Raw genomic sequence first — 13,110 nt, forward strand, 5'->3', positions numbered from 1 at the left:
AAGAGCACACAACTAATAGGTCATTCAGCTAGCATACAAACCCAGGCACTACATCTCTTGACCTTGAGATCTTAATCTCTACTATTCTTTAGTAAGTTTACTGTGACTAACAAGCCAAATTGCCTATTCCTGGTGAATTTACAGCTTAGTGGGGGATGAGCCATAGGTAATTTCCACTTTTGTATGATAAATGCATAAGACTATTTATCCCAGCAGGGGTGCCTGGTGGCTCTTTCAGTTAAGCACCTGCCTTCAGCTCAGGTCATGATCCTGGATCCAGCCCTGCGCTGGGCTCCCTGCTCACCAGGAAGCCTTCTTCTCCCTCTCTCCCCTGCTTGTGCTGTTGCTGTGTCAAATAAAATCTTAAAAAAAAAAAAAAAACAAAAACAAAACTATCCCTAGCATCCACTAGAGTACATGAGATTAGAATAGAAACTAAACGTTTTAGTTCAGTACTTCTTATCCAGTGTTTGGTACTGTATGGCACAATAAGTATTTGTGGAATAAAAGGGAAACAGAGCATAGAAGCGAAGACATAATTGAGTTGCTCTGGATGGAGATTAAGAAAGCCTTGCTGGAGTTAGTGATACTTAGTTTGAGAACTGAGGGTTAAATAGAATTTGGCCAAATCAAGAGGAAAGTGTTCTTTCTACATGTGGACTGAAAATAAGCGAGAGAATGTGGTGAGATGAGGCTGAAAGGTAATTGGGGCATAATCTTGTGTCTTTTTAAAACTTAGTCCTGAAAGCAGTTTTGTACCATTGAAGGGTTTTAAGCATGGGAATGACATGATGAAATTTAATCTTAGAAAGATCACTTTGATGGCCAAGTCAAAAACCGAAATGAGATGGTAAGAAAAAAAATTTATACACACACAGTTAGAAAGTTATTGCCATTTGCTAGGCAAGAGATAATAATGACTTGAACTAGGACAGTGGCAGGGGGATGAAGTAGTGATTGAAGAGCTATTTGGGAAAGTAGACTTAGTAGTCCAAGGGTGAGTAGTCAAAGGTTATGGCTTAAGCTTCTAGCTTCATTACCTGGGATGGGTGGTAGGGCCATTTATTTGCACTAAGTCATAAAATGAGGAAGAGCAGGTTTTCAAGGAAGAGGAGGAAATGAGAGGAGTTCCATTTTGAACATTTGGAGTTGAGTTGCCTGAGGGATACTTACAAGGGTTTCCAGTACACAGGAGAATATACTAGATCTGAACTCTGAAAGCATCAGGCTTAGAAATAAGGATTTGACGGGGCACCTGGGTGGCACAGCGGTTAAGCGTCTGCCTTCGGCTCAGGGCGTGATCCTGGCGTTGCAGGATCGAGCCCCACATCAGGCTCTTCTGCTATGAGCCTGCTTCTTCCTCTCCCACTCCCCCTGCTTGTGTTCCCTCTCTCGCTGGCTGTCTCTCTGTCAAATAAGTAAATAAAATCTTTAAAAAAAAAAAAAAGAAATAAGGATTTGAGAATCAGCAGTGCTGGTAACTGGAACTGTAGTCACACAATCACCAGACCATTTTGCTACTGTATGCAGCATCTCTCCTTACTATTATAGATGGAACTCAGCCATCACTGGTGTTGACAACTTTGTAAGAATAAAGTATTTTGATAAGTGACTCACCGTAAAAGGCAAATATGGTGGGAATTTTTCAGGTATCAAGGCTCTAAGTGTAGCAAAATACCAAATGTACTAACACAGAATTTATTACCTACTATGCTAATGTACTAAGAAAACTTGCTTCTTTATAATAATTTGCAAACATCAAGAGATAATCCAAAATTTTGACACTGAGAGAAACCCGAACCCTCCATGTCCTGTACTGAGATCTTAATAGTCTGACATTTTGGTAAAAGAGAAATGATCCAATAATGTGAAAGAAAAATGAAGTCTTGTGAGATCTCCAAACATTAGCATGTATGATTTTAAACTTGAGAGGTCTATACAATTTAAAAATTTCACCACTGCTATTTCCTGTCAAATACAAAATTAAGGTGGGCTAATGTTTGCTTCATGAGGCCAATTTTCAAACCAACCTTTAATCCCAGCCTGTCAGAGGTGAATTGCATGCAACTCTGCATTTGGTAATTTTTTTCAGTTTTCAAAAATAGCTCAGGTGGAAAGGCATTAGATTAGAATCTTTAAGAACATATGAAAATTGTTTAAGAAAATTTGAAATATCCCACTATAGTGATGACTTCCTTTTGAACAATTTTGAGTAACTGACATGGACATATCCACCTCAGTTCTGAGAATACTATTAAATAATGGCTGGAATTGAAGTGGAAAATATTTAGAAATGTAATCAATCCAAACCAATGGGTTGGTTCAGTGAACAGTACTTGATATGATAGCCTTTGTTTCTACTGTATTAACCAGATGAATGTAGTTCTTAAAAAAAAAAAAAAAGGTAAAAATAGACCTTCATATACAAAACTTAGGACAGTTTAGGTAGGTTCTATACCTAGTATTTTTTTTAAAGATTTTTTATTTATTTATGTAACAGAGAGACAGCCAGCTAGAGAGGGAACACAGCAGGGGAAAGGGAGAGGAAGAAGCAGGCTCCCAGCGAAGGAGCCCGATGTGGGACTCGATCCCACAACGCCGGGATCATGCCCTGAGCCGAAGGCAGACGCTCAACGACTGTGCTACCCAGGCGCCCTATACCTAGTATTTCTTAACCTGCAAATCAATCAGGTGGGTTGGAAACTTAAGGCACAGAGGTGACATTTCCCAATTTCTGTGACCCTACTGTTTTCTCTTAAAACCCAACATAACTGCTTCTTTCCCTTTAAACAGGATCAAATCACTGTTATTAAACCCCAAGAAACCACCTCACAAGAGGATCTGATATCCACTACCCCTAAAAAAGCAAGACACATAATGAGGTGAAAATTAGTAGCTTTTATTTATTGTGTTAAAACAGCTTTATGAAATGATTTGCAACCCTACAAATATAAGAATGCTTTGAATAGCTGGGAAAATAGCTACCACTTCATGGGAAAACACGTAAACTAGCTTCACTAACTGCACACTAGACTCTGCTTACCGATCTCAGATGGCATCACAGAGAAGCAACAGCCACTTATGGGAAATGGAGAAACAGCAGCGAAGTCCTGTGGTGAAGCTGTGATTACTAAGGTTGAACTGTTTATTCTACTAATCCTACAATTTTCCTACAGTCATTTATCTGTCTATACATTCCTACTTCCTACAGGATAAACAACAAAGTGGTTCTGAGAGAAAATTAGATAGCAATTCACATGTATATTTGTAAGACACATTCAGTATAACACAGTGGAGAAAATGAAAACTATTGCAGAGTTATATCTAGTCCAGGTGATGAAGCCAAAATTATTCTTTAAATGCTGAGCAGTAAGGAATGAAATTAAGTATGAGAGCTCATCTCACTTTCTCACTTCTCTAGGAGTGATTCTAGTTCTTCTTGCAAAGAACTGAGCTGCTCCTTTTCTCGGTCTTCCTTTTGTTTGAGTTCATCCAGCACAGCCTGAAATCTGTTCTTGAGAGCGAGGTTTTCCACTTTCATGATGAGATCCTCCTGGCGTTTTGCCCTATCCTGGGTCTCTTGGAGTTTGCCTTTCATATTATCAATCTGTTTCTGAATTCCCATAACCAGCTGATTGGTTCCCTCATTTTCTTGGTGCTGTTCATCTGATTCATTCAGCTTGTCCTGTAGCTGTCTTTCCAGATCTTCCTCAGTGTCGATGATGTTTATATCTTCTTCATCTTGATGCTGAGTCTCATCTTCATCTTCACTGCTGCTGCTGAGGTCATTGAATATCTCCCGAAGCTCATCATGTTCTAATGAGTCATGGCCCTGCCTGTGACCAGACATTCCTGGAGAAGAGACATCAAGGCCTTGATTTTCTGTTTCTTTTGTTTCATCTTCAGCAATTATCTCCCAACGCGTACTCACAGCTTCAGCATCTGTACTCAGCAACCGCTTCACTTCCTTCTCCACATCTGGAGATTCAATATACTTCTTCTTTGCTGTCTTCCGGAACCTTCTCTTTCTGACATTTTTTAGAGGCAGAGTAATTCCATGGTTCCATATAAACTTTTTCTCTTTGTCCTTATCCTTTTTCTTGCTTGCTTTGGGATCAGTACTAGCAACTGGTTCCTCCACAGGAGGATAGAGATCACCATCAACTGTGGAGACAAGCATCTGACATATATCAGCTGTCTTGTAAAACGTTTTTTTATCAATGGTTTTCAAGCTTTCCATAACACACGGCAGATCTACCAATTTTGAGGCCAGCGGGACCCGATCCACTCTGACGATCCCGTGACGTCCATCAGGGTGTAACTCAATTGTCAGTCTGTCCTTCAGGTTGACATGACCAGACTGTACTGCCCGCCTCACAGTAGAGGCGTATTCCGGAGGGAGCCGTAAGATAAACTGGCTCTCTAGTTCGTGAGGAGCATCATCTTTGCTCTTACTCATCTTTATTTCTTTGAGACTCACTTCTCTAACAACCACTTGTTGCTCTAAAAGTTCCAGCTATTGCCAACAGTTAGAAAGACCAGTCTGTTACGAAATGAAATCCTTAATTACAAAAGGCTTTAAGCAGAACAGGAGCTAAGCGTCTATTTTGTCTTAATTTTGAATTAAGGCCCAAGTCCTTAGAAATACGTTGTGACTGAATACCAGTCGTTAGGGACACTAATGAGTTAGGTCCACTTAAATCTATTAGCTGCAATGCAAGTTCCGACCTCTAGATGCCGCTGCCGGACAATGCAGACGGAGCTAGCTAGCAGGAAAGCAAATGGCGGCTTCTGCGGAATGATTTTCGACACAAAAAGAAAGGCCCAGCAGACACTCCCAATCCACAATCTCTCCCGGAACAAAGGTATTTAAAAAAGCAGGACTCAGTGAGCTTTCTTCGCCTTGGGTACTTACAATCCGGTGACGATTATAAACCCAGCTTCTCCGAACAAGAGCGAGCGGAAAAGAAAGCCACTCCGAGCAAGACGGCCGGGAGCCGAGCGTCTCTTTCTTTATTCCTTTGTTCTTCCCGGGTCTTAGGAAAGTGATCCGCTACCGATTATCAACGAAGTGCCGAAGACGGGCAATGTGAGATCTCGCCCGAGATCCGCAGCTTGCAGCGCCGGACTCCGCAGCTCAGCAGCTCTCACTCCGGAACTGCAGACCCACCGGATAAGAAAGCACTACTACACACCGCCGGGCGGAAGAAGCGGCTGTGAGTGACAGCACGAGTAAAGCGGAAGTGCGGGGGGGGGGTGCCCGAGCGCGCGCAGGCGCAATCACGCTATCCGGGGACTTGTCCTCCCGCGATAATTTGACTTAACGCGAGAAAAAGATAATGTTTTTTAAAGAGCTATTGGTTTGAAAATATTTAAAGTCAATGCTTGCTCGAAAGACTTAGCCGCCGAAGTACGCCTTTCCTGCTCCGCTAAGCCAGAACGTTTACCGGTCGCCGTGGGTTCGGATAGCTCCTAGGCTTCTGAGTGATTGCCGGAGATAGGGCACCCGTGCGGAAAGCGTCTTTGCCTTTGGAAAACATCTCGGATGCTCCCCACGGTATATCCAAATCTGGAGCAGATACAAAAAATTATAGTTAACCATATAGTGGATTGTAAAGTACCCAAATCAGTGGAGTGAGAAGTTCATGCTGACCACTATATAATTCTAAGTATATGTTTTGTTGATTATGAAAATGCCCTAAGGGGACCCATACCTTAGGGACTTTCTGTTTTGAAGGACCGCAAGGGAACATGGGTGATTCCTCTTTTTAATATATTTGACGTAGATAGAAATGTAAACAGACAAGTTAAGTGTTCTTCTGGAGGCACATACTCGTTTAGGACAGTTGTCTGATGAATGGTCTGATTGAAGTAGAATAAAATTGAAGTATTACCCCCTATCACGCTTTTGCCTGTAATTTTTAAGTTAGGAATATTTTTTCATTCCACGTCTACCATTTTGAAACTGTTTAATGATTGTCTCTTCTATGGGTAGTGAGGTATTCATTTGCACGTTTTGTGGTATTTAGGCCTAAGTATGTAACAGTTTCCACTTGCACCTATTCATTTCCATTCATTTTTTAATAGGATCAGTTTGGTAAAGCATCAAGGTCATTAAACTTTTATTTCTATCTTCTAAAATATGAACTGCATATAAATTTAAGAGAACTCACCTAAAATGTGATTAATACTTTCAAAATTCGCTTTATTTGTTTAGGCACTATCTCTCTTGCCCCAGATTGGAAGCGCTGTGATAATGAGGAGTTTTTGGTTTCCCTGTTTATTGTGTCCCAGTGTCTAGTCCCAAAACCTGGGAGACACACAAAAAATATTTGCTAATTGAATGAAACAGTTGGTCCGTGACATAATACATAATGACATAAATATAGTCTAATTCCCAAAATTTGTGAGAGAAGCTACATTCTATGTCGCCTTAAAATGAGATAGATTTACTTTATATACGTTTTCTCTCTAGCTAAGGGCGGTGCCAATTGTGAGTGGGGAGGTTTGCTAAAAGTGTGTGTGAATGTGTCTTCTTTGGTTTAGGTAGACTGTGAGAAATGTATCATGGGAGGAAATTAAAATGGTCTGACACCAGTTTGGGGTTTTTTGTTAAGTTTGAGGGAGAAATTACATTCTTCCGGATAACTACATTAGTTCTCTTTGTTTTATAATATGTTGAAAAGTGTTAGCTGATTTAACTATAATTTCCAGGGTCATCTATTTTCTCTTTTTGAAGGTGAACTTTTTTCACTGTGCTGTTCCTTAATTATACCTGGTTTTACTTATTTCATACATATAAAAGGATATATGCTGGCCTCTGCATAGTACTTTATTTAACCATATAAAATGTAAGGACATGCCTATAAATGAAAATAATCCAAATATTGCTTTGCTTTTTAATTGCCTGGGTTTTATGATGCTCAAATATCCTTGTCACAGAAAGTAACTTAAGATAAATTCTATGTAATTCTAATCTGCCAAAATTATGATATAGTTTGGTTACTAACCTTTAAATGGAATATTGTGAGAGGTAATTAAAAGGATTAACTGGTTTCCCCTAAAGTAACTACCTCCTTCAATCCTGAAACATATTTTCTGCTTTTGAACTTAACATAGTTTGTAGATGCTGTTTTTCTGAGGGAAAATTACATTGATCCTACCACATCACCCGTCACCCTAATGTCTATTGGTAAATCCAGGTTTTTTAAAAAATCAAGTCCATTAGGCATACAGAAACACTATAAATTGACGAAGGAATTATACTTCTGTGGTTGTTCTATGAAATACCTGTGATACTAGCAAAACAAAGATTTAGGGAGAGCAAAAAATTCCCCAGTGAGATAACAAGTCCTCCAAAGACTTGCTTCCTATAATAAAGGAGTATCACAATCAGGCTAATGCTGTATGTTTGAAAATTCCCTTTAATACACTTTTAATAAACTTTTAAGTTCCTTATATTGTGAAGATTTAAAAATTATGAATGGTGGAAGTAGCCCTGTTTATATTTTAAAGATCAAAAATTATAGGGGTGAGGAAATTGCAGACACCCCAAAAAAGTACACTTACATACTGGTATATCATTGTATAAACAGTAAAAAACAGGTTATCAGGGGTGCCTCCCTGTCTCAGGTACAGCATGTGACTCTTGATCTTGGGGTTGTAAGTTTGAGTCCCATGTTGTGTGAGGAGATTACTTAAAAATAAAATCTTAAAGGGGCTCCTGGCTGGTTCAGTTGGAGGAGCATCCAACTCTTGATCTCAGGGTCATGAGTTTGAGCCCCACACTAGATATAGAGAGAGATTACTTAAATAAGTAAAACAAAACAAAAAAATGAAATCTTAAAAAAAAACCCAGATTAGCTAAAATGTAGCAGTCTCCTGTATCAAGTAGAATGGTTTTTTTTATGATTTTATTTATTTATTTGAGATAGGGAGCAAGGTTAGCTAAAATGTAGTAGTCTCCTGTATCAAGTAGAATGTTTTTTTAAACATTTTATTTATTTATTTGAGAGAGAGAGATATAGAGAGAGCAAGCATGAGCTGGGGGAGGGGGAGGGAGCCCGATGCAGGGCTCAATGTCAGGGTCCCAGAATCGTGACCTGAGCTAAAGGCAGATGCTTAACCAACTGAGTCACCAAGGCACCCCAAGCAGGATGTTTTCTTTTTTTTTTTTTTTTTTTTTTTTTTGATTTTATTTATTTATTTGACAGAGATAGAGACAGCCAGCGAGAGAGGGAACACAAGCAGGGGGAGTGGGAGAGGAAGAAGCAGGCTCATATCAGAGGAGCCTGATGTGGGGCTCGATCCCATAACGCCAGGATCACGCCCTGAGCCGAAGGCAGACGCTTAACCGCTATGCCACCCAGGCGCCCCGCAAGCAGGATGTTTTCTATAGAAAAAAAGACCAACCTAATTTATACTGATTTAAACAATTAGAAAAACTAATATTTTACACTTGATCTTAGCCAAAAGGCTGAGAAGCTATAGAAAAACTAATATTTTAAAAACCAGATAGTCTAGAGCAGTTCTGTCCAATAGAAATATGTTGTGAGCCACAGATTAAAGCCACTGATGTGATCTTAAATTATCTAGTAAACACATTAAAGTGGTAAAAAGAAACATGAAATTAATTTCAATAATTTTATTTACCTTAATCCGAACTATCATTTCCACATATAATCAATGTAGTAGTTATTAATGATATATTTTACATTCTTATTTTGTACTAAATCTTCAAAACCTGGTGCGTATTTTACACTTACAGCACGTCTCAATTTGGACTAGCCATATTTCAAATGCCCAGGGGCCACATGTAACTGGTGGTTACTGTATTGGATAGTGTCATTCAAGTATGGCTCCCTCTAGGCATGATAGAATCATGACCTGGCACAAATTGTTTTCCTCTTCCTAATTTTGGAGAACGATCATTTATTTATACTTTTTCTGTTATTCTTGCAGCTTTGCCCTCATCTCGTAAACTTCTAAAGTCTGTGGTCACAAGAAATCTGCCAGCAGTAACCAGGGAACTTCCTTCCTTGTCCATGGTAAGTTCAGAGAGTGCCTCCCCAACCAAAGTTCATCTTTCAATCTGATTGGACCAATTTGGGTCATGTACCTATCCCTGGCACAATAATAGTCACCAGGAGAATACCCTGAGCCATACCATTTTCAGTATGGTGGGGAGGAGGTGACATTTGGTAATGTCTGGAGACATTTTTGATTGTCACAACTATGGTAGTGGGTCTAGTGTGTAGAGGCCAGGAATGCTGCTAAATATCTTACAATACACAGAACAGCCTTCTTCCCCACAACAAAGAGGTGTCTGGCTCAAAATAATACCATGGTTGAGTCATTAAGTCTGTATTCCTAAGTAAACACTGACAAGAGAAATGACACTATCATTATTGGCTTAGATCTATCAGAACCTATTACAACTATGAATAGGTTTAGCTTCCCATTTCAGAGGATGGGCCTCTAAACTAAAAAAGAAAATGTCAGAAGAGAGCAAAGCGCATGGATAACTGTTTTAGTCCATTTGAGCTACTGTAACAAAATACCATAAACTGAATAGTTTCTAAACAACAGAAATTTATTTCTTAGTTCTGGGGCCTGAGAAGTTGGAGATAAAGGTGCCAGCAGATCTGGTGTTTGGGTGCGGGCAAGCTTCTGGGTTTGTAAACAGTCTTTATACTGTAACCTCACATGGTGGAAGGGGTGAGGGGGTTTTCTGCAGCCTCTTTTACAAAGCACTAATGCCATTCATGAGGACTGCACCCTCATGACCTAATCACCTCCCCAAAGCCCTACCTCCAAATACCATCACACTGGGGATTGGGTTTCAACACAAGAATTTTGAGGGGACACAAGTACCAGTCTATATAAGCTACCAGTGGTATCAATGAAAGAGCTGATTATTTGGGGGGGGAGGTTATAATGGTATAGTGTAATTCCAAAAAAGATACAAGTGGACAATAAGGACATGAAAAGATGCTCAACATCACTAATTGTTAGGGAAATGCAAATCAAAACAATGACATACCACCTTACACCAATTAGGATGGCTACTATAAAAATACATATAAATGTTGACAGGGATGTGAAATATTTGAAACCTTTATGCATTGTTGGTGGAAATGTCAATTGGTACAGTCACTGTGGGAAACAGTGTGGAATTTCCTCAAAAAATTAAAAATAGAATTACCATATGATTCAGCAATTCCACTTCTCAGCATATACCCAAAAGAATTGAAAGCAGAATCTCAAAAGAGACATTTGTACATCCATCCTCATAGCAATATTATTCATAGTAGCTAAAATTTAGAAGTAACCCAGTGTCCATCAACAGATGAATGGATAAGCAAAATGTGGTCTGTACATGCAGTGGAATATTGTTCAGCATTAAAAAGGAAGGAAATTTTGACATACGCTACAACACAGATTCACTTTAAGGATATTAGGCTATGGAAATACGCCAGTCATAAAACGATAAATACTGCTTGATTCCACTTGTATGAGTAGCCAAAATCATAGAAAATAGATGGTGTTTGCCAGGGGCTGGAGAGAGGGGAGAATGAAGAGTTAGTGGTAATGGGTATGGGTTTCAGTTTTACAAGATGGAAAGGCTTCTGGAGATGGATGCTAGTAACGGTTGCACAACATTATGAATGTATTTTAATCCACTGAACTGTGCACTTAAAATTGTTTAAAAAGTGCTTAAAATGTTAAATTTTATGTTATGTGTATATTACCACAATAAAAAAGAAGAAAGTATTATGTACTTAACAAATTATGAGTAGTCATCAAATATGATATAATAATTATATAATTACTGGTGATTTTAAATTTTTATCAGTATTTTCTACTTTTGTATAATAGAAAAAATTTTATTATAGAACTTACAGTGAGAATGTCTTTTTGTAATGAAAAAATTCTTTTTACAATGGATAATTTCTTGAGCAAAAATTTTTTTAAGGAAAAGAAGCTTCAGTAGTGTATCGTCCTCAAAAGGAAATACCAAGAGTGAAAATTCTGTATGAATTATTTTAAGTTGATGAATTTTAATAAAAGTGCTTGGTTTACATTTTGTGAAAAGTCCATTTTTTAATATTTTGTCAAAAATAAATAATGACTTGCAGGCTTTGTCTAAAATAAGTCCTGGAAATAAAGCAAATACAGTCTCCTGAGAAATAACATGCGGTAGATATAGTACCAGGCCTCTGGGTGCCGCTATCTCCCAATCCGTGGCTAGAGTGAAACAAAGCAATCCATTGGCATTCTGACCCAGTGATCCCCGCCGACTTGTGAAATACATTTGGAGTGGATTCCAAACGCCTTCTCTCCCACCATCTTTTCCAAATATCTGGATCAGGAACGCCAAGGATGTTTAATGACCCAGAGTGAAGTGCTGCGTTTTCTCTCCAGCGCACCTTTGTAATCTGGGAGCCACCATGGCAAGGTGTATTAAGATCTGAGAAGCAGCATCAAGTAGAGATAAGAAGACCCCCTCAGGGAAGGCGCATCACGGGCAGGAAGCGGTTTCCCTTATTGAAGTCTTTGTTCAGCCTAGTAAGCTACACATCAGAATGCGCTGCGAGATTCCAGAAGAAAAGCCATTGGTTTAAAACTGGAGAATCTAGGCAAAGATGTGCATCTCGGTGATTGGAACTGCGGGTGAGTGCTGGGAAGCCCCTCTTTACTGCCAGCGAGGACAGCAGAGAAGAACTCGAGAATGACAGGCTAGATCTAGCAGATATGCTAAAGGAAGTCTTTAGGCTCTTAAATCTGAAACCCTCCCTGGAAATTCCATAAATGCTTTTCATATAAATGTATTCTCCCCGGATATAAATAATTTATGGCTTTTAATACAGACATTTTGTTTTGAAAATTGTGGGAAACATCTTAATAGTAGCATGGTTCAATCTTAAGCCCCAGTGTGTTTGGATCCTGCAAGTAATTCTCTATGAATTTATCACATTAATTTCAATAGCCATCTCCCTAGTCCCCACAAGTAAAAGGATGACTAGGGCAGGAATAGACCAAAGGAGCAGAGCTGCCCCCACCTCGTGGTGGGGAGCGGTAGAAACAGCTCATGGCAAGATAGAGGAGATGGATGCTAATGCCAGGCCTCCCATTCGGAGCCACAAGGAGCACAGCAGAGTCTGCCTGCAGGAAAAGCTGCCCTCTACCACATCCTCTGCATTCTTCAGGTGGTTCCCCACTGACATAGATGACACCATTAAGATAGAGTTCCCCTATGCTTACTACACAGTCTCACAGGGCATACAGCAAATATCTACCATCCAGTAACAACAGTACCATCTTTCTTTTGGAGCGTGACAGTTGCATAATTCAGGAAAAGAGACAGTTTAAGTGCCCATTTCAGAATCCTGATTGAAATGGAGGTTGAGTACTATAAGGCTGTGCAGACGACTTTCAGCTGGGTGTCTAGTCAAGGCAAGAACTGTGGTTGCCCAAGCCAAAATAATGGAGAGATAAAAGATACTATAGGAAGTAATAAACATACAAACAATTCACCTATGAGAATTACTATGTAATTCTAAGTTACAGGCAGAAGGAATTCTAAACTGGGAGCAGTACGTGAAGTACAATGTCACCACCAGAGCCACCAGGGACAAGCTGTCCCTCTCCTCCAGCACAAGCATCACCCTGCATATCACCCCCATCAAGAAAAATGCTCTTGTTCTCCAGCAGACTTCTTATATGGTCCAAGAGAATGGGAACACCTGCTCAAAGCCTCCATCGCACACTTTAGTGGTTGTTCGCAGACGTGGGGCCCTATGTGCCTATTCCTTCCTGACCAGCAACCCAGTACTGCGTGCGTCGTCATCCAACGTGTCAGTAAGTGCAGAGCACGATGATGTTCACTGCAGGCTCCTTGTGATGGTGGACCACCACAGCAAAAATGCACAGGCAGCACTGTGCCAGGAGCTGCAGCCAGAAGTCATGCCCTCTTTGATGTGACACCATGCACAGTGCAACTGGCTACCTGGTCACCAAGGTGGACGTCATCTGAAGAGCTTTGCCTGGCTATCCTATTACATGCTTCAGACCAGCTAGTATGATTCTTCAGCCTAGGGAGGCTCAAGA

At 39.9% G+C, this 13,110-nt stretch overlaps 2 protein-coding genes and 1 pseudogene across 2 annotated transcripts in view; 1 reads left to right on the forward strand and 2 right to left on the reverse strand.

Moving 5' to 3' along the window:
- Window positions 1-2,878: 2,878 nt before the first annotated feature.
- TAF7 (TATA-box binding protein associated factor 7) lies at window positions 2,879-5,042 on the reverse strand. The gene has a single exon (XM_002912547.4). It carries the CDS (start codon window positions 4,457-4,459, stop codon window positions 3,410-3,412), a length of 1,050 nt encoding a protein of 349 aa, XP_002912593.1. The 5' UTR covers window positions 4,460-5,042; the 3' UTR covers window positions 2,879-3,409.
- A 49-nt stretch (window positions 5,043-5,091) lies between these two features.
- The window catches only part of LOC100466380 (protocadherin gamma-C4), a 181,669-nt gene continuing 173,650 nt past the window's right edge, over window positions 5,092-13,110 (forward strand). The window contains exons 1-2 of the mRNA XM_019795475.2: window positions 5,092-5,216; window positions 8,962-9,047. Of these exons, the coding sequence (XP_019651034.1) occupies window positions 9,045-9,047 (3 nt within the window). The 5' untranslated portion in view covers window positions 5,092-5,216; window positions 8,962-9,044. The remainder of the gene's footprint in view (window positions 5,217-8,961; window positions 9,048-13,110) is intronic.
- On the reverse strand, window positions 8,320-8,488 carry LOC117801709 (annotated as a pseudogene).

The sequence above is a fragment of the Ailuropoda melanoleuca genome, chromosome 3, assembly GCF_002007445.2.
Source record: "Ailuropoda melanoleuca isolate Jingjing chromosome 3, ASM200744v2, whole genome shotgun sequence".
Lineage (NCBI taxonomy): Eukaryota > Metazoa > Chordata > Mammalia > Carnivora > Ursidae > Ailuropoda > Ailuropoda melanoleuca.